Source organism: Symphalangus syndactylus, chromosome 13 (genome assembly GCF_028878055.3).
Source record: "Symphalangus syndactylus isolate Jambi chromosome 13, NHGRI_mSymSyn1-v2.1_pri, whole genome shotgun sequence".
Taxonomy (NCBI): Eukaryota; Metazoa; Chordata; class Mammalia; order Primates; family Hylobatidae; genus Symphalangus; species Symphalangus syndactylus.
In genome coordinates this window covers 120,235,698-120,256,049 of record NC_072435.2, presented here as the reverse complement: position 1 = coordinate 120,256,049, position 20,352 = coordinate 120,235,698, and the positions used below count along the sequence as shown (strand labels likewise).

Genomic DNA, 20,352 nt, shown 5'->3' with positions numbered 1-20,352 from the left:
TAACCAACAGCCATTGTTTGGGTTTATTCCAGGCAGGCGCCAGGTCTCATTCATTCCATGTCTCTCCCTGGGTCCCAGTGTTTGGGAGCTGCCCTGCCCCCATGCCACCCCATACCCAGTCCTTCACTGGGCCTGGCTTAGGGGTTCTCCCATCTTCAGTACCCCAGGGCAGACTCTTTCCTGCTTTGAGGGTGTGGCTGGGACATTGACTCTCCGGTTGATGTCTGCCTCCATCCACCGGAAATACTAGTCCCAAGCCTAGGGGTGACCCTGCGTGGGACCTGGCCCTTGGCTTCTTCTGTCCGTGGATCCTGGAGGTCATAAGAAGGGCTTCTTCCCTGTGTTTTGTTTCTGTGCCTCAGTTTCACCATCTGTGAGATGGGGCTACTCCTGTGTGTGCCTCCCATGGCGCTTATGCGTGATTGACATGTTAAGAACACACCGCATGCCCAACGCTTGGCTCATGGCAGGTGCCTGGGGAAGTGACCACCGCTGTAATAGTTCTCCCCTGCTGTTCTGGCCCCCAGCCGCACCTTGAGGCTGCAGGTCTCGGGGTTTCGGCTCAGCGTGAAGGTGGCCAAGAGCATGGCTCTGCTCTTGGTGGGCCGGGCCCTGGGCTCTAGGTTCCAGCTTGAGCCCACCTACATACCTGCTGTCTTTCTCCAGGGGCTGGGGAGGGGGAGTGATGCTGGCCCGCCACGCGCTCCTGTCTCTGCTGCAGCCGGGGAGCCTGGACACCTCCGCCCTGCGAGGAGATCTTGGCAAAGGCTGCATCAAATTTTTGTTGGCAGCCACATTTCCCAGGGCTTGGGGTCACCTCCCTTTGGCCAATCTGGTTTGGGGTCACTGGGGACAGTTTCAGTATGGTGATGGTGACTTCTGCGGCCTGTCCGCCTAGTCCTTGCCAAATACTGAGTGGCTGCCCCAATGCAGCTGAGTCACAGCAGGGGCTCGCCCACGTGCCAGCCTGTGAGCACCCATTTGCCAGCGCGCATGCAGTTTAGCCTGGTGCAGGGGGCACCCAAACCCACCCAAATTCTGCTCCTGCCCTCTGCCACAGCCCCCATGAAACCACCTTCAGGAGCCCCTCCGCCCCCCACCTCCCTGTACCCGGCTGGCCTGGGCTGCCCTCCAGGCCTCCCCTGAGCGGACCCTGGTGGTCCCAGGCTGGGGGCTGGTGGGCCTGGCCGAGGCACAATGTCTGCCTTCACACCGAGGGCAGGGGTGGGGGCCCGGAGGTCCAGCCCATTGACGGAGCAGCCACCGAGCCCTGAACCACATGTTCCTGTTTTCCTAATAAGTCTCCAGTTGTGAGTGGGGAGGAGGCGGGGAGGCCCCGGGGCAGCCCAGAAATAATCACATGATTGTGAAACACAAGAATCCTAGAAAGGGTATCTCTGAGCGCCTCTATCTCACCCTCCCTCCTCCTCCTCCTCCTCCTTCCCTCGCTGGCTGCACTAGCTCTGAGGTAATTGTAGACAACCCAACCAGCTTCCAGGGCGAGGGAAGGCATCTCAGGGCTGGCAGTGTCGGCTGGGCTGGTGGGGAGCAGTGCCCACGTCGCTGGGCCCTGGGGGAGCGAGGCCTGCGCGCCTGCCGGGGAGCAGGCTTCAGTGGACCCGGCGCATTTGCTAAAATCGAAACTTGGCTGGCTTGCTGGGGCCGCTGTGGGGGTATTGAGGCTCTTCTGTGTTTTTTTCCAGCCTGGGGAGGGCGTGTAGGGGGCCCTGGGCCTCCCTCCCCCGTGCTGAGGATCGGCATGCTGGGCTGGGCTGGGCAGGTGCCCGCTGCTCCGGGAAGCCTCTATTTATAATCTGTGTTTTTTTGTTTTTTAAAAAAATTCCTCCTCTTCGCCATCACCCTGCAGAAGAAGGCCGAAGCTGCACATCGGATTCTGGAAGGCCTGGGGCCCCAGGTGGAGCTGGTGAGCTGGGGTGCAGGGTCAGGGGCTGCGGGGAGGGCGGGGGTGGCTGGAGAGGTGGGCAGGGCGGCGGGAGGGCGTGGTGGAGGAGGAAGTCATCTATTGCCAAGGGCTGCCCAGGCGGCGTCCGCGGAGGAGGCAGGAAACCCACCTTCCTGGTGAGAGGATGGCAGATAGCGGGTGGGCGGGCCTGGCTGGGCTGGGTGGGGGTGGGGAGTCTTGGCAGCGAGCGCCTGCGGGGCCACCTGCGCACTCCTGTGCACACCGTGAAGCCCGGCCGCTCGGGCTGTAAGGAGAGTCACACACCTGTAGGCCGGCGCGTTTGCTCCGGCTGAGCGCGGAGAGCCGGTTCTCTGGGTCACACGATCTCGGTCTACTCCCAGGTGCGCCGCTTCATGGCGGTGCGACCCTGAGCGGGTCTGTTACCCTCTCTGTGCTTCAACTTCCTCATCCGTAAAATGGGAATCCTTACAGCACCTATCCCACTGGGTTACAGTGAGGAGGAGCTATGTTAATATTTTTCCAACGTCAGGTGTGGCGACTGCCTTGTAGACAGTAAGTGCTGGGCATTAGCTATGATGATGATGGTGATGATGGCTGTCACTAGTGTCCTTTTGCTGCGGAAAGATGCCATGTCAGCAGCAGAGCTGGAAAGCAGGCCCCAGGCCTCCTGGAGTCCCTGGGCTGAGGATGGGTGGATGCAGAAGCCCTAGCCCCCAGAGAAGGGGCCACAGCCCCTGCCTGCCTCACAGCCATCCGTGCCCACTGAGCTGGTCAGCATGGACGGCCGTGGTGGGCACTGAAGGCATACTGCTACCCACATGTGTGCCGGATGAGGGAGAGTCTCTGTGTGCATGGTGGGCTAGGGTGTGCGTGTGAGTGCGCCCAGGGTGCAGATAAAGACTTATGCCTTCGGCCATGTGTAGTGGCTCACACCTGTAATCCCAGTGCTATGGGAGGCCGAGGCAGGAGGATTGCATGAAGCCAGGAATTTGAGATCAGCCTGGGCAAAATAGCAAGACCTTGTCTGTGCAAAAAGTTAAAAAATTCACCAGGTTGGTGATGCACACCTGTCGTCCCAGCTACTTGGGAGGCTGAGGCAGGAGGATCGCTTGAGTCCGGGAGTTCAAGGCTGCAGTGAGCTACGATCACATCACTGCACTCCAGCCTGGGCAATAGAGTGAGACCCCGCCTCATAAAAGAAAGAAACAGAAGTCTGACACCTTCAGAGCCTCAATCTAAACTCAGCTCCACTGCATGTTTGCCAAGTGGCCTTAGGGAAGGGGCTGACTTCCCAGTACCACAGCGCTCGCTCATCTGGGACAGGCGGAGGCTCTAGGGCCTCCTTCCCGGGTCTTCTCAGGGTTAAAGGCAGTGCTGCCAATTAAAGGCTCACCTAATGCAGCTCCTGGCCCCTACGAAGCGCTCAGTAGTTGTGAACAATTTGGTGATGAGCTGCTCCCCCTGAAGTTTCTGCAGGCTGCTCAGTTTTGCAGTGAGAGCTCCCCGAAGCCCGGGGTCCGTCTGTTGAGGCCACTCAGGAACTGCAAGCCCCGGGCTCCCAGGCCCGCTCAGAAGGCAGAAGCAGGGAGGAGATGGCAAGGACTCCTCCAGCTCAGAAGCAGGGCCCAGCTGCCCACCTGGCTGGACTCAGGAACCTCGCCGGGCTCTCCCGCTCCTTCAAGGCTCTGCCCCCTCCAGGCACATCCTCGGGCCTGGGCGATCTGGGTGGTGAGCTCTGGCCTGGGGTCGTGCTTCTCTCGGGAAGTGATTTTTGGGGAAGTTTTTAGCAGTAGCAGCTGCTGCTTGCTTGTTTTTTTGTTTTGTAAACAGCTTTATTGAGGTACAATTCACACGCATGCCATTCACCCATTTAAAGTGTACAGTTCAGTGGGTTTTAGTGTATTCACAGATGTGTGCAACTGTCACCACGGTCAATTTTAGAACATTCCATCATCTCAAAAAGCAACCCTTCTGTCTCTATGGATTTGCCTATTCTGGACATTTCCTATAAATGGAATCATGCAATATGTGGTCCTTTGTGTCTGGTTTCTCTCACTCAGCATCATGTTTTCGAGGTTCATCCGTGTCGAGCGTGGGTCGGTCCTTCGTTCCTTTTTGTGGCTGAATCATATTTCACTGTAGGGGTAGGTCATGTGTTGTTTACCCACTCATCAGTCGGTGGACATGAGATTGTTTGCATATTTGGGGTACTGTGAATAAAGTTGCTGTGAACATTAGTGTGCCGTTTCCATGTGAACGTACGTTTTCATTTCTCCTGGGTGTGTACCTAGGCGTGGAATTGCTAGATCCTCTGCTAACCCTATGTTTAGCCCCTTGAGGAACTGCCCAACTGTTTTCCAAAGTGGCCGTACCATTTTACATCCCCACCAGTAAGCTGCCTCTTGCCTCGGTTTCTCCTTTTCTGCCAAATGGGGATGGCAGGGTTGGTTGAAGTTCCCAACCATTTCCAGACTTCTGGGTCCTCCCGCTCCCCTTTCCTGACTGGTCCCCGGGGGCCTCCTGGGGGAAAGGCCTGGTGGCCCCTGGGTCTTAGGGCCCGAGGAACACAGGCGAGGAAGCCCCTGTCTGCCGGAGTCTGTGGGCAGATGGGGGTGGGCAGCTGCTGGTGTCAGAAGCTTTGGAACCAGAGACCTCACAGTGAGTCTTCTCTGGTTCTTTGGAGACAAGGGGACAGGGTTGTCTCCCACTTGGGGATCTCAGAGCAGAGGCTTCCACAGGGCTGATGGCACAGAAGGCTAAGATCTAGTGTCTGGACTCTTGAAGGCCCCTGGCTTGGTGCCAGTCAGTGGGGACAGGGAGGGCGCCTCATAGAGCTGTTGCCATCCCATTTTCTGGATGAGGCTCAGCAAGAGGAGTGCCTTGTGCCGGGCCACACAGCAAGAGATGAGGCGTGGAGGTGTGCTGAGCCCCTGGGGGAGCGGCCAGCCAGTTCTGCACAGATCTGCCAGGCCCGAGTGGCCACAGGCATCCTCCAAGCAGAGGCAGCTGCATGGTGCACCCTCTGCAGGGGCCTGTCTACCACCTGGGTGCCAGAAGCCCGGGCCAGGGACGGCCTGAGGACCCAGGTGCTGTGGGTCACAGAGTCCAGTTCCCAGGGTGTCTTCCGTCAGAAGCTGCAGTTCCAACGCCCCTCCCCTCGGCAGGGACGGATCCCTGTGGCCTCCCTGGAGGAATTTGCATTGGAAAGGATGAAAATAGCACCAGAGGTGCTAACCAGAGGTCTGGGGCACCGAGATGGTGGGGCACGGCCCTTCCAGTCCAGCCGTGGGGACCGGACCAGGCTGGGAGCAGGCGTGGTGGTGGAGGGCGTGCCCAGCAGCCCCGACCTCTCTGCCGCTTTGAGTCATTGCTTCCTTCCTGTTCCAAGGCGTTATTTTAAGAAGCTGGTGTCACCAGCGGGTTGAGGGCTGGGGCTGACGCTTCATTTATTGCCAGCTCAGGCCGCCTGGGACTCTGGCTCTTCCTGGTGGCCCTGCTGGCTGGCTCAAAGCCCGAGGGGGGCCGCCTCCTCCCTGGCCCCTGCTGGCTTTCTTAGTCACCACCGTGCCTCATCTCTGCCTGGGCCCTGCGTCTGGCACCTGCTCCCCTTTGCCCTCTTTCTGCCCTCTGAGTGGCTGTGCCTCTGATTTTAGAGGAGACGGAGGCTGAGCAAGAGAGAGCTGGACCTTGGGGCCTCCTGGGTGCCGCCCCCACCGCCCCAGGCTCCGCACTCATTTAGGCCTCGATTCCCTTACTGGTGTGCATCCCTCCAGGGGTTATTTCTCCCGGGAGGATAAGGCCTGGGGGTGAGGGACAGGGGCCAGCCATGCCCCCCGGCCTGTGTGGCTGTGGAGGTGCCTCATGGCCCCACGTGGGGACCCTGGCTAGCCTGGGCTGGGGAGCCGCCAGGTCTTTGTGCAGCCCCCTCTACAGAGGGTGAGGGGGATGTTGGGGAGTCCCCTCGGGCCCTGTGTCCCCTCAGCAATGCACCTGCCAGGACATGTCACTGTCCCTCCCTCCCCCCACTCCCTTCTGGGCTTTCCAAGATGGCTGTCCTCAGCCTGTTGCCATGGCGGCGCACAGCATTCCAGGCAGCTCTGGGCCCAGAGCCTCCCCTGGACTCCTGGGGTTCAGTGGCCTTGGGGAGTGGCTGGTGAGTGCCTCCCAGGGGGCCAGCTCCTGTTTAGAGGCAGCAGCACCCCACAGTATCCTCAGTCCTTCGGGGCCTTCACCTTGCGGGCCCCTCACCAATGGCCACCTTGAGAAGCAGGGTCTGTGTCCCTATCTACAGGGCAGGGGAGGAGGCCACCAAGTGGAAGTGGCCTCCCTCCCCTGTGGCTTCGGTGGGTTGGAGGCTGACCGGGCTCCTGCTGCCCCTGGGAGCCGGTCCTGCGTTTCTGCACCCGCCCTGTGCCGCTGAAGCACTGTCCCCTCTGCCCACCTCTCCCTCCCAGGGTTGTGTGCTGTGGGCTTCCAGCCCCTTTCTGGCCCCCTTCGGCTGTTTGCTATCTTTAAAACCAAAACAAGACAAACACCAGATTTCACCAAGTCTGAAATTTTCTGGGGTATCCAAAATTTCCGTGAAGTAGGTCCTCTTTGACCTACACCCATGTTCCAGATGAGAAAACTGAGGCCGGAGTGTTGAGGGCACTTGTCCAAGCTCACAGCTAGTGAGGGAGGAGCCACCATTTAAATTGGGACCTATCTGTTTCCAAAACCCTAACCTTTAAGTGATGTCCGCTTGCACCTGGCCTATATTTGATTGGCATGTGGGGAACATAAAGGAGCCAGTGTGGTTGCCCGGGTTACAGCGTGGGCATCTTCACAGGGCCCCTGCCATTCCTGGGACGAGGACTCGTACCCTCTGCAGGGATGCTGCACCGCACCCCTTCCCTCCACTGGGAAGTTCTGCATGAGTCTGACCGTGGGCTCTCTTGTTCCTCTGCCCACTTCTCCCTCTTGTTCAAACTTCCAGGGTCAGGGTGGGGAAACTGCCCTCTGTTCAGGGTTGAGAACCTTGGGAGGGGAGCCTGACCCGGCCTGGGGAGAAATGGCCCATGGCAGCTGCAGGATGACATCTCTGTCCCCAGGAGAGTAGCTGAGCAGGAGCCTGGAATTGCCCGAGCCCAGTGGTGAATTCTCTAGCAGGGGATCTGGGGCTACAGGGAGAAAGGCGACATTGTCACCAGCCAAGACTGTCTGTGAGGCTCTGCAGAGCTGTAGAGGCCCTTCCCTGGGGATGGGCGGGCTGGGGTCTGGGTGTCCCCCTCTGCCGGCGTCATCAGGAGGTGTGTTCAGCTCTATCCCCAGGGAAGAGACTTGTGTTTCCCTTCTGTCGCTGCAGCCCTGCCCTGAGGCTGCAGAACTCCACATCTCCATCCTTCCCTGTTCCACCTGATCACTCACACTCTGTACCTGATCTTCCCACCACAGTCACCCATGGCCACCCTGGGAGGCTCCTCCTGTGTGCGTGGGTGTGTGAGAGGGAGAGGGACAGGAAGAGAGGGAGACAGACAGACAGAAAGACATACACACACAGAGACTCAGGCAGAGAGGGGAGCAGACTCCTTCCTCCAGCGCTGGAGCTGAGAGGCGGGCTGTCATTCAGGTTCATCTCTTACCAGCTGTGGGCAAATGTTGTAACCTCTTAAGGACTCCATTTTCCTATCTGTACAGTGGGGCATGATTGTATCAGTTACACAGTATGATTACATGGCTACTGCTGGGGAACAAAGCAGCCCCACATTTAGAGGCTTTTGAAGCAGCAACTGTTTACTGTTTCTCACCAGTCTGGAAGGCAGCTGAGCACTTCTGCTGGTGTGGGCTCAGCTCTTGCACCTCCGTGGCCAGCGAGGGAGTCGGGGGGCCGGTGTTGTAGCTCATCCCAGGCTGGGTGGCACCACTCTGCTCCTTGCCTCTCTGCCCGCTTCAGGCTAGGCTCATTCTTTTGACAGAAACAGCAGAAATGCGAACTCTCATCTTCAAGCCTCTGCTTTTTCTAAGTCTGTGGCAGTTCCACTGGCCATAGCAAGGTCATGGGTGGTTACAGGGAGGCGTGAAAGGTGGGTGCCATTAACACAGTCACTGCTCCCTGATGGCGGCTATGTGACTGGCACCTCTGGGCACTTCAGCCTGCAGGTGCCAGCCTCAGAGCTTGGCATGCACTGTCTCATTTGATCTTCACAAAATCCTATGAGTTTAACCCCATTTTATAGATGAGGAGAAACGGAGGCACAGATGGATTAAGTAACTTCCCAGGGAGACCCAGCTAGAAAGCATCAGAACCGGGACTTGAACCCAGGCTGTGCCCTTGGTTGCTAAGCAAGGTTCTTCCATCTGGGAGGGGACACGTGGCAGCTGGCTTGGTCGCTGCACCATCACAGATGCTGCGGTGCTTTCTGCGTCTCCTGGTGTGCTCTTTGAAGCCCTGTGCTTGCTACATGTGGGCCCTGCCTCCCTTTCTCACTGCTGTATGGGATTTGTGATGTAACCAAGTCCTGATCTCCTTAGCTGCTCTTCTGGTGGTGGACGGCTAGCTTGCTTCTCACTGGCCACTGTGAGCAGTGCTGTAGGAACATCCTAGCGCCCGTCTCCTGGTGGAACACAGTAGGCATCTGCAGGAGCACGGGGGTCAGAAGCGGGGGCGTCGGTGTTCGTTACCAGGTGGTGGCTGCTGTCTCTCTGGGGGATGTGTGCCCATGCACCATGCTCCCACCAGCTATGTGCCAGCCTTCTTGTCACCCCAGACCTCACCAACACTTGGCATTATTCAACGTTTTTGTCTTGCTAGTCAGTGGGGGCGGAGTGGTATCTTGCAGCATTGGGTCGCGCGTTTCCATGGTAAGCTGGGAAGCCAAGCGGCTTTCCACGTTTGGTTCCAGGGCCAACCTCTGGGGTGTGTGTGGGTTTGTCCTGGTGTGCTCTGGGCTGTGGCCCCTTCCAGGCCAGCGCTGCTTGCTGAATGCCCCGCAGAGCAGCCATGATGACCTTGGTTGGGGGTGGTCACAGTACCCACAGCTGTTCCCAAGGAACCAGTTTCAGCCTATTCCTGGCTGGGGCTGCGTGCCGGGTCCACGTGCTGGGTCCCTGTGTTCTGTTTCATGCCTGCCTGCGGCTGAGCCCTCACCTGGAGGATGGCTCCTCCGTGCCAGGGCTGGGGCTCCTACCGGTGGGCTCTGCAGTGGCCAGTGGCCAGCTGGGCTCTGACGCGCTTCTCTCTCTCCCTTTGCAGCCGTTGTACAACCAGCCCTCCGACACCCGGCAGTATCATGAGAACATCAAAATGTGAGTGCTCGTGGGCAGACATGCAGACACGCGGGGGCAGGGTGGGTGAGTAGGCTCTCAGCGGCCTGCATGGGATGTGGGGCGTGGGCTCTCTGTTCCCATCAGGGGCTCCCGGCCAGGGTCGGGTGCTCCCGGAGGGGACAGGAGACAGTCCTAGGTGGCACCTGGGGTGGGGACGGGGAGCAGAGAGAGTGTCCCCCTTGGGTTTCGGGAGACAGGCCTGGGTTTGGGAGGGCAGGCGAGGGAGCTGCTGGTGCACAGGTGGGTCTGGAGAGACAGAGATCAGAGGTCTCAGGCTGTACATCTGCATCCTGTTTGAGCAGGAGGGAGCTGTTGCAGGCAGAAGGCAGCCGGCTTGGAGATGGGGAGTGGCCCCAGGGCAGGCGGGGGCCCGGTGTTTTGGGCTCTGGCGTAAGCATGTTTGGGAGTCACCTGGCGTCTGCACAGAGAGGTCCCTCTGGCACAGCCCACTATGGGGCAGATCAGAGCACTCATCCAGGCCGTGAGGCTTTGGAGGTGGCCAATGTGATGTATTCTAACGATGGGGGCCTTTCCCCAGACCGATGCTAGGAGGGAAGAAAATGTCAATTAAGTGCCACATGCCGTTGGGTGGGGCAGTGCTGGAGGCTGGTAGCATTGTATCTTCAAGAGGGGTACAAGGCATTGGAGGTGTGGCAGCTGGAAGGGGGCTGGCTTTTTCTTGGGGTGCATTAACGGGAGCATAGACTGTTGGGCTGAGGAGGGCATGTTATCTCATGTTAGTGCCCAGGAACTCAAAAGGTAAAAGGGGCTGCAGATCTTGCCCCTTGAGGAACATGTGGCCATGTGGTGGGCTGGTTGTGGTGAGACTCTTCGGGATCATAGCTGTTGAATGTTCAAGGTTCATCATGGTGAGAGGGTACAGGCGTTTGAGTGTGGCTGCAAAGGGAGGCGTTTAGCTGATTCAGTGGGTAGTTCAGCCTGGTCTGATTGTTCAAGCGTTCCTGGGATGGAACTAGAGTGTATATGCAGTGGTGAGCTCCTCGTTCCTGAAAGCATGCAAACCTCCCAGTGTTTTCACGCATCTGCTGGTGCTGGACTGGTCGATGGGGAGATCGCTGCAGTTGTAGTCTCCAGAGTTGCGCAACTGGTCCAAGCTCAGGTGATCCACTTGGCCACCCTCCTGCAGCATCTGCTCATTGTTGCAGCAGCCTAGAAAATCCCTCCTTGCTAGTTGAGGCCCTTGGCCTTCTCGGATTCAGGAGAGTGGTTGCACCACTCTACTCCAGCCTGAGCGACAGAGCAAAACCCTGTTTCTTAAAAAAATAAATAAATAAAAAAAATAAAAGAGAAAAAGAAAAAGAAAATACCAGCAAATCTAAAGTACTATGCTCACATAACTATCTTATGCTCTTTATGCCTTCATATACCTAGTTATGATTTTTCTTTTTGACATAATTTTTGATAGCCATATTATTATACTGACGATTTTACATAGGTTTTTTCACTTAGAGTGAGTGATATTTTAAGCTGAATACTGTGGTTGATTTCAGGTAATAAAGAAAGCCATAGAATCTAAACAAAAGAGGAGCAAGATACTCATATAGATAACACCAGCAAATAGATATTGCTTCATCTTTGTCTAAGTAGAATAAAACTATAAGCATATTAAAGCCAGTGCTGTATTTGACATCCCATAATCTTCATCAGAGAATGGCTGTGGTCTATTAAAGTACATTTTGACTAAATACGTAACCACCTCACTGAATTTGTTCCAGATTAAATCACAAACCAACATGTTTATATTTAAAACAAATAGATGTGCTGGACGCGGTGGCTCATGCTGTAATCCCCGCACTTTGGAAGGCTGAGGCAGGCAGATAACTTGAGGTCAGGAGTTCGAGACCAGCCTGGCCAACATGGTGAAACCCCATCTCTACTAAAAATACAAAAATTAGCCGGCTGTGGTGGTGTGTACCTGTAGTCCCAGCTACTCGGGAGGCTGAGGCAGGAGAATTGCTTGAACCTGGAAGATGGAGGTTGCAGTGAGCCAAGATCACGCCACTGCACTCCAGCCTGGGTAACAGAGCAAGACTCTGTCTCAAAAAAATATATATATAATATAAAACAAATAGATGAATAATTAAGATTTCCTACACTGTAAGTAGTCAATTTCTGTTAGAAAAACCTTTGTGTGTAAATTATTGGAACTGATTTGTCCTAATAATTTTAGTTTTTTGGATATTTTCTACTAAAATTATCATCCCTTCTATTTTTTAGATTTCAATGTGGTTATCATTAAATTTCATTGTGCAGTCATTCATTTTTTAAAAATTCTATGGCTCTGGTAAGTGGGGTGATGGGAGAGAAAATGAGGGGGTGACATTAGCCATAGAGGTCAGGGCAGGCCGTGATAGTTAAGGAGACTCTTGGAGGCTGAGCAGCAGCTGGCTGTGTGGACCTCTGTGGAGTGTCCCAGACAGGTGGAACAGGAGGTACAAAGGCCTCCCTGAGCTGGCAGGGGTCACAGAGAAGGCTGGCATGGCCCAAGGAGGTAGGTAGGCGAGGGAGAGGAGGGCACGGGCCAGGCCACGGGGGGCTGGTAAGGAGTTACGGTTTTATTATCTGTTGGAATAATAATGATGAAGTTTATAATAGTGATGAAGTTTATCCCAGGAAGCAATGTGATCAGATTTTTGTTTTAAAAGTTCACTTTGGTGGCCGCAGGGAGAAAGGACGTGGAGGTAGGGACAAGAATACCATGGGAAGGCCCCTGCAGGAGCTGCTGAGGTAGGTAGTGAGCACCCCGTCACTGGGAGGTATGCAAGCTGAGGGTGCCTAATGTTCAGGAAATCTGCAGTGCCCAGGAAGCTGCCCTCGGCAGCCTCTGCACCCTGCACTCCTTGCAGGCTCTGATGTTTTGTGACTCTGCTCATGCTAGACTGCAGAAACTGTCTCGTGTCCAGTGCTGGGACATGGGAAGGGAGGCCCCGTCCCACCACGTGGCTGGACACGGGGACCTCAAGTGGGACCGCAGCTCGTCCTGGCTGTTTGACTAGCTGTGTGGCCCTGTGGGAAGTCTCTTGCCGTCCAGGGCTCAGTTTCAGACGTGCTCACTGAGGTCAGTGCTCAGCCCGTAGAGCACATACTGGGTTTTTGGTTCTTCTTTCTTTTGTCTACAGAGACCCAGACTCATTCATTCATTCATTCATTCAACAAATATTTACTGAGCATCTACCACATGCCAGGCACTGTTCTGGGCCTCCAGGAGATAGGAGTAAACGAGGCCCGACATTCTAGTAGGGGAGGCTGATAAGAATAAATACATTGTGATAAGTGACTGCCGCCATGGGACATGATGATGATCCAGCTGGGGTCAGGTGGGGCTCCCAGCTTTCCCCAGAGCAGCCTCCCCCGTGCTCACGGCCTCCTCACCCCCGCTGCTGTCATTGCTTCGAGGTGGGAGGTCGTTCCCTCCTCAGAGACCTTGCCCCGTCACTTTAATTTTTCTGTGTCTGCATGCTGGGGCCGCGGAGTGAAAGTTAATTTCACGCTTGACTTCCTGCTGCACAGACGATTTCGGACGCGTTGGAGTCGCCCGTAGCCGCCTCCGCTGCCCTCCCACTGCTGCCCTCCCACCGCCACCTGCTTCGGGCGCTGTTGGTGTCCCCTGCTGCAGGAGGGAGCGCTCAGACCACCGGGGCGGGGCTGGGGCAGGGCCAGGGCAGCCACAGAGAGGCAGGGGCAGCCGCAGAGGGGCAGGAGATGGGGGCTCCATCGAGGGATGGGCCCCCCCCCGGGCAGGACCCTCCAGGAATTCCTGGGCATCTGTGGAGCCCGCGTGGGATGTGATGAAAGCGCGTGGGACCTGGGGATGAGCAGCAGCCGGTGCTGAGGTGCGTTCTGCCTCTGCCTGCCCCGGGGTTGCCCTGGTTCACCGGCCACCTCAGGCCTGGAAGCCTGCTGGTTTCTTCTGTTGCTCGTTTTTCTTTTTTCGCAGCCTGATTTCTTCCCTCCTGCTGCCTCATTTGGGGGTCGGCTGATGGGAACTGTTAGACCCAGGGCTGTGCAGGCGGAAAGGGGGATCAGTCAGAACCCAGGTTACTCTAAGCAGGTCTCTGTAGTCTCCCTCAGAGACATCAGATGACTCCCCTAGGGTCACACAGACAAATTCCTAGACCAGTCCTAACTGCACATCCAGCCGACTTCCTCTCCTGGGTCTCTACTCCAGGCCCTGCCCCTCCCTAGCTGGGTGACCTTAGACAAATCACATCACATTGCTTGGCACTGTCACAGCTTTTGGTTGGCACTCAGTGATCAGGAGGTTCAGACCATCACCCCAACCCGCAGTCTCTTCCCAAGGTATCCGGGCCTTGCATAGCTGCCTCCCTCTTCCTCTCCCCTGCAGCTGGGGTCAGGCTCTCCCTGAGCACCCCTTCTGCCCTCTCCAGATTCACTATCGCTGCCTGCCTCCCTAGAACCCAGGGCTCTGCTCATTTTCTTCTTCCAACCCCATTCCTCTGCTTCTCTCAGGCCTCAGCTCAAACCTCCCTTCCTCCAGGAAGCCTCCCCTGATTGCCCCAAGCTTTCCTTTTCCAGTACCCCATAAACCCCAGGACCAGTCCCAGCCAGGGTCCAACCGGACTCCCCTGGAACACTGTCATAATTCCTGCCTCCTTATCCTGTCCTCCTACGTCCTGCTTCTCCTCTCCAGTGCCCTGGCAGATGGCAAGACTAGGTTTCCTTATAGGGTGTGTGTTTTTAAACCCTGACTTCTTTGCACCCCATGAATGCCTCTACCAGCAAACTCATCACATACTGCTTAGCCCATGCCTCCAGAGCCCTCCTACAGACTGTGGTCCTTATGTTTGCCGGACAGAAGCTCAGCAGAAAAGATTTGTCTGCAGTAAGCTATTTGCGTCTTCATTGCCTAAACACTGCTTGGAACAAAATAAACACTTGAAAAAACGTTTGCCAGAGGAATGTTGAACACGTGGGCATCATAAACCAGGAGTCCCCCAGGTGGCTGCCTCCAGGAGCAGGAAGGAATGTTTGAGTGAGAAGCGCTGGTGTGAGGCAATAGGGAGTGGTAGGGGCTGAGGAACGGGGAGCTCGGCGACCTTTGAAAGGGCAGCCAAGCCTCAGTTTCCCAGCCTGTGGCCATGAAGGGGTGTGGCCCGATGGCCCGATGTTTTCAAGAGAAGCTTTAGGCTTGGCTTTTTGTGGAACAGCTTCTGGTTTTCAGTGCTGGCAGTGAATTTAGGATTTTAGAAAGCACCAGCCAGGTGCGGTGGCTCACGCCTGTTATCCCAGCACTTTGGGAGGCTGAGGCGGGCAGATAACCACGAGGTCAGGAGTTCGAGACCAGCCTGGCCAATATAGTGAAACCCCGTCTCTACTAAAAATACAAAAATTAGCTGGGCGCGGTGACACGTGCCTATAGTCCCAGCTACTCAGGAGACTGAGGCAGGAGAATCACTTGAACCCGGGAGGCAGAAGTTGCAGTGAGCCGAGATTGCGCCACTGCACTCCAGCCTAGGTGACAGAGCAAGCGACTCCATCTCAAAAAAATAAAAAGTAAAAAAAAAAAATAAAGCACCACAGCCCAACACAACACCCTCGGAGGCTGTCTCTGGCCTGTGCCCTGAGCAATTTGCAACCTGCGGACTTGACATGTGTTTGCAGACTTGACATGTGTCCTCTTGCGTGGTACGTGGATGTCTCTGGGTGGCAGGCAGTGTCCTTGCTTTGGGAGGAAACCTGGATCAGCCAGGGAGGATTCACACCCTCAGCTGCTGCCCATCGGTGGTGAACAGACGGCTGCATGCACATCACCATCACCCCGAGGCCTCACGCTCACCGCGTCGTTTTCCAGCTGCAGTGACGGCACCACGGTTTGTGGAAGATCACACGCCGGACTAGCTTCTCAGCGCTGCCTTAACACTCGGCCATGACCGGGGCGGCTAAAAATGGCAGGAACTTTCTTCTCTCACAGTACTGGAGGCCAGCAGTTGGAAATCAAGGTGCTGCAGGGCCACGCTCTCTGGAAGGCTCCAGGGGAGGCTGCTTCCTTGCCAGTTCCAGCTCCTGGCGGCTGCCGGCCTCCTTGGCGTTCCTTGGCTGGGAGATGCGTCACTCCTGTCTTTCGTATTCGCATGGCGTTCTTCCCATGTCTGTTCGCGTCATCTCCCCTCCGCGTGTGTCTGTCTCTTTGTCCAAATTTCCCCTTTTCATAAGTCATTGGATTAGAGCCCACTCCAGTGACCTCATTCTAACTTGCTTCTCGCTCTAAAGACCCTGTTTCCAAATGAGATCATGTTTTGAGGTGCTGGGGCTTAGGACTTTACACATATCAGTTTTTTTTTGAGGGGGGTTTGGGGGTGACATTCCCACCTGTACTAGGCAGTGTACCACCTGCAAACCCCAAAGTCAATTTTGTATGGTCCTCACCACAGCGTTTCAAAGTGGATTCTATCTCTCTTCTTTTGTGGGAAGGCGGGACTATTTATTTTGAAGTAGCTAGATTGTACGTTGTACAACAGAAGAGTTGCAAATACACTCCAGAGAGTTCCCACACACACGTCACCTGGCACCCCTCATGTGGACAGCTTATGTAACAGCAGAGATACACTTACCACAACTGGGGCCTGCCATGGTGGCCCACGCCTGTCATCCCAGCACTTTGGGAGGCCGAGGTGGGAGGATCACTTGAGGCTAGGAGTTGGCGATGAGCAGGGCAACAAAGCAAGACCTCATCTCTACCAAAAAATAAATTAGCCAAGTATGGTGGCATGTACCTGTAGTTCCAGCTACTCAGGAGGCTGAGGCAGGAGGATTGCTTGAGCCCAGGAGTTCAAGGATGCAGTGAGCCATGATCGAGCCACTGCACTCCCGCCTGGGAGACACAGCAAGACCCTGTCTCTAAAAACAAAAATCAAAACAAAATAAAACAAAATACTAAGAAAGAAATAGCGGCACATGACCCTCCACTAAACTACCAGCTGTCTTTGCATTTTCACCGTCTCCCCACCAACGTCTGTTTTCTGGTCCAGGATCTGATTCAGGTTCTCACGTGACATTTGTGCTCGTGTCTCCTTAGTCTCCAGCCCGTGACGGCTTCTCAGCCTTGCCTTGTTTTTCACAACCCCAGCACTTTTGAAGATCACTGGTCATGGCTTTCTTTGGCAGGTGTTTCCTCCTGGTAAGACTGGGATGGTGGGTTTTGGGGAAGACCAGAGAGAGGTAAGGGGGCTGCGTGATGCCCACATGATAGGGGGCTCTGCCCTAGGTCTCCCCTGTTGCCTTAGAGTTATCCCTCCTTTGCTCTGTTCTTTACTAGGGAGTCACCAAGTCTCACCCGTCTTCCAGGGGAGGGGAGTTAAGCTCCTCCTCCTGGAGGGAGGAATATAGATTTGCGGAGCCACCGCCATGATTCATACATACTTGCGGGGAGATTCTTTGAGACTGTGCAAATTTCCTGTTGCTCCTTAAAATTTTGCCAACCAATTTAGCATTCATCCCCGGATCTTGCCGGCGGCGGTTGGGTGATTACTGCGTTCTAATGACGATTTTCTGTTTCCCTCATTTCTTGGACATTTATTCATTGGAACTCTAGAAGAAAGATCTGTCCCTTCTCCTCCATGTATTGATGTATTGAATCATTTGTTTATAATCACATGGACTCGTGGGGATTTGTTTTATTCCTGGGATGCTAATCTAGTCCCAAGGTTCTTTCTGTTGTCACTCACATTGTTCTAGCTGTGGCAGCTGGAAACCTTCAGGCTGGGTTCTGTGTCCTTTTGACTTTTGTTTTCTTTTGTTTTTGGCAATTCTTGACTTAAAGGCACTCTGGGCTCTTCTTGCATACTTCCTGGCTGAGCACTGGAATCAGCCATGGCCCGGGCAGCGCGGTTTCTGGGATTGGAGGATGGCCTTCGCCGAGATCTGGGTGCTGCTGTGCTCGTGGCCCCTGGGCCCTCACTGCTTCTCGGCCTTCACAGCTGTCTTTTGCATAAAAGGCCAAACCCTTTGCCATGTCGAAACTGGCCCTGCCAGTCCTGCTCACAGCCCCTCCTCCGTCCTCTCTGCCCCTCCCCAGCACTGTCCAGCCACAGCGCCTTCTTCCTCTGTCTGTGCTTCCGACACGCAGAGTTTGTTCCTGTCTCCTGCGGTACCCTCCAGCTGGAGTTCCCTTCCTTCTGGGTCTTCCCAGAGCTGGGTTCTTCTCATGACGTAGATCCCAGCTCAAGGCCATCCTCTCTGGGAGACCTTTCTTCACCACGGAATCTAAAATAGCCTCTCACACCCCGTCCCCCAGCACTCACTAGCCCACCACTCTATTTAAGTTCCCAAATCCAGGATTATCTTGGTCACTTGCTTATTGTCAGTGTCATCTCTGTGAGAGCCCTCAACTGTGTCTTGCTCCCTGCTGCGTCCCCAGCACCTAGAACAGTGCCTGGCACATAGTAGATGCTCAGTAAACAGTTGTTGAATAACAGAAGATGAGACTGCGATGCCATAGATTTCAGATGAGGAAACTGAGGGCTTCTGAGGTGCGCTCAGAGACACCCTGTTATGAGATGAAGGGTGCCGGTCATAGCCTGGGGGACTGAGGACCCCTGGGGCCCACCGTGGCTGGCGGGGGGCAGGCTGATGGAAGGTGGGGAGGCCCTGGCCAAGGCATCACCAGAATGACCCAGGGACTGAGGTGGATTCCAGGGCCCTTGAGCCCCATGAGGCTTCACTCGTCCATCAGAGCCTGGGGTTCCCTCCTTTTCCTGTTTCCAATGGGGCTGGGGTCCCGGGGGCTGGACAGAGTGTAGCTCCCAGTCAGCAGCTTTGGAGCTTTCGAGGGGGTTTGGACACTGCTGAGAATATGAAGAAGCTGGGGATCCCCTCCCCAGAAAAGCGGGCGCCACTGCATGCCGTGGATTGGGGACAGACAGCAAGTTAAGGTGCACAGCAGGCTCCTGAGGTCGCTGTGGCCCCCCAGGCCCTGGGAGGCCAGCTGCAGCACCCTGCTTTGTGTGTTGGAGACTGTGGGGAGGGGCCTGGGAAGAGAAGAGGACGGTCCTGGGGTCTTGGTGCAGCAGTGGGTGGGGGTGCCTTCCAGCCCTCAGGGCACGGGCTCTAGAACCTCCGGCCTCTACTCTCCAGGGCTCCCTCCCTTTGCCTGTCTCAGGGTCTCTGTCCCCTTTCTTTGGGTCTTGTCTCTCTTCCTCTCCCCACTTCTCTCTCTTTCCCTCTCCTAGTTTCATCTTCCTCTGAGTCTCTGTCCCCTTCCTTTGGATCTTGTCTCTCTCTGACTGCCTCTCTCTCTCTCTCTGATCCTCTCTCTCACTCCAGTCTCATCTCCTGTCCATCTCCAGGTCTCTGTCCTTTCTTCAATCTCATCTCTCTATCTCCGTCTCTGTGTCTCCCCTTCTCCCCGTCTCTTCTCTTTCTCACCTCTGTCTCCCTGTCTGTCTCCCTCTGTCTCTGGGTCTCTGTCTCCCTCTGTCTCTGGGTCTCTGTCTCTCTCTCTCTCTGGGTCTCTGTCTCCCTCTGTCTCTGGGTCTCTGTCTCTCCCTCTCTCTGGGTCTCTGTCTCTGGGTCTCTGTCTCTGGGTCTCTGTCTCTCTCTCTCTCTGGGTCTCTGTCTCTCTCTCTCTGGGTCTCTGTCTCTCTCTCTCTCTCTGGGTCTCTGTCTCCCTCTGTCTCTGGGTCTCTGTCTCTGGGTCTCTGTCTCTCTCTCTGGGTCTCTGTCTCTCTCTCTCTGGGTCTCTGTCTCTCTCTCTCTGGGTCTCTGTCTCTCTCTCTCTCTCTGGGTCTCTGTCTCCCTCTGTCTCTGGGTCTCTGTCTCCCTCTGTCTCTGGGTCTCTGTCTCCCTCTGTCTCTGGGTCTCTGTCTCCCTCTGTCTCTGAAACTCCTGTCTCCCAGGATGTGCCTGCTTCCCTTGGAACCTGCAGTGGTGTGTGTAACCTGCTTGGTTGAGACCCCATGGGCCCTGGCCTGAAGTCTGAGAAGCCCCCCGGGGGTTTCCTGAAGTCCATGCCTGGTGGCCTCACCAGCTGCCCCACACTGCTTGTGTCCCTCCCACTGCAGCAGGACTGGGTGTGCTGGAGGTCCGTGCACAGCACCTGGTTGGAGCCAACCCTGGGGCCACGCGGGCCACACCCTGACACCTGGCCTGTGGGCGGCAGCAGGTCTCGGGGTCTCGGGCTCCGTGGCCTGTATTCCTAGTTGGAGGCTGTGGCTGTTTCTCTGTGGCCATCTTTTCCATGGGCAGGTGTGGCTGCCGGGGTGCACGTGGGCGGGGGCGGGAAGCCACAGGCCCCTCGGCTCTGGGAACCCTCTTGTCTGCACACTGGGCTCAACGTAAATATTGGCAGGGGCTGCCTCGCGTGCTGGGGAGTAAGGATGCACATTGGCAGCTCACAGGTCTCTCTGGGGATACGATACGGGTGGGTCTTATCTCCCTGAGAATCAATAACGGGGCAAATTCGGGGCTCACTCTCAGCAAACAGGATGGCACGGGGTGCAGCGCCTGAGCCCGGCAGGGCTGACCTGTCTGCTGCTTCCCTCCTGCACAGAAACCAGGCGATGCGGAAGAAGCTGATCTTGTACTTCAAGAGGAGGAATCACGCTCGGAAACAATGGGTAAGTCCACACCGTGGCCCCCATCAGCTTTCCTTGAGATCCAGGGAGCATCGCGCGCACAGGGGGCCACACCTGCCGGGGCCCTCTCAGTTCCACAGCTGTCTCCTCCCTGAGCGTCCAGGCTGCGGAGGAAAAGCCAAGGCCGGCCTGGAAAGGAGGAAAGACAACAGTTGCTTCCAGAAGGCCCCAGGATGGGTGGGGGCGGGGGGCTCTATGGCCCCTCCTCCAGCCTGGAAGGGAAGAAAGCAAAATGTTGGCCTGGAAAAGTAGTTGCTAAGCCCTGGTCACGGGACCTGTCCTGGACTTTTCAGGCAGAAAGAGAGGTTTTGGAGAGAGGTGGAGGGTCAGGGTGGGCTGTGTGCTGGGCAGCAGGGGCCGCAGGGCGCACCCTTACAAATAGCCTTTCCTGGCGCACCGGGCCCAGGTCCAGGCTCAGGGAAACTGAGACAGTGGAGAAGCATTGAGCCCCCTTTCCCTGAGCCTGCATTTGTGGCCCGTGGCCTCATCCACACAGAAAAGGATGCTGAT

At 56.1% G+C, this 20,352-nt stretch overlaps 1 protein-coding gene across 37 annotated transcripts in view; it reads left to right on the top strand.

Annotated features, from left to right (window-relative positions):
• Nucleotides 1–20,352, top strand: part of NCOR2 (nuclear receptor corepressor 2) — a 240,969-nt gene that overhangs the window by 107,920 nt on the left and 112,697 nt on the right. For 36 of the 37 annotated variants that reach the window (XM_055239207.2, XM_055239213.2, XM_063614585.1 and 33 more), the window contains 3 exons: nucleotides 1,868–1,924; nucleotides 9,156–9,208; nucleotides 19,758–19,824. In XM_055239207.2, the coding sequence (XP_055095182.1) occupies nucleotides 1,868–1,924; nucleotides 9,156–9,208; nucleotides 19,758–19,824 (177 nt within the window). The remainder of the gene's footprint in view (nucleotides 1–1,867; nucleotides 1,925–9,155; nucleotides 9,209–19,757; nucleotides 19,825–20,352) is intronic. The other variant, XM_055239216.2, reaches the window with a different exon arrangement.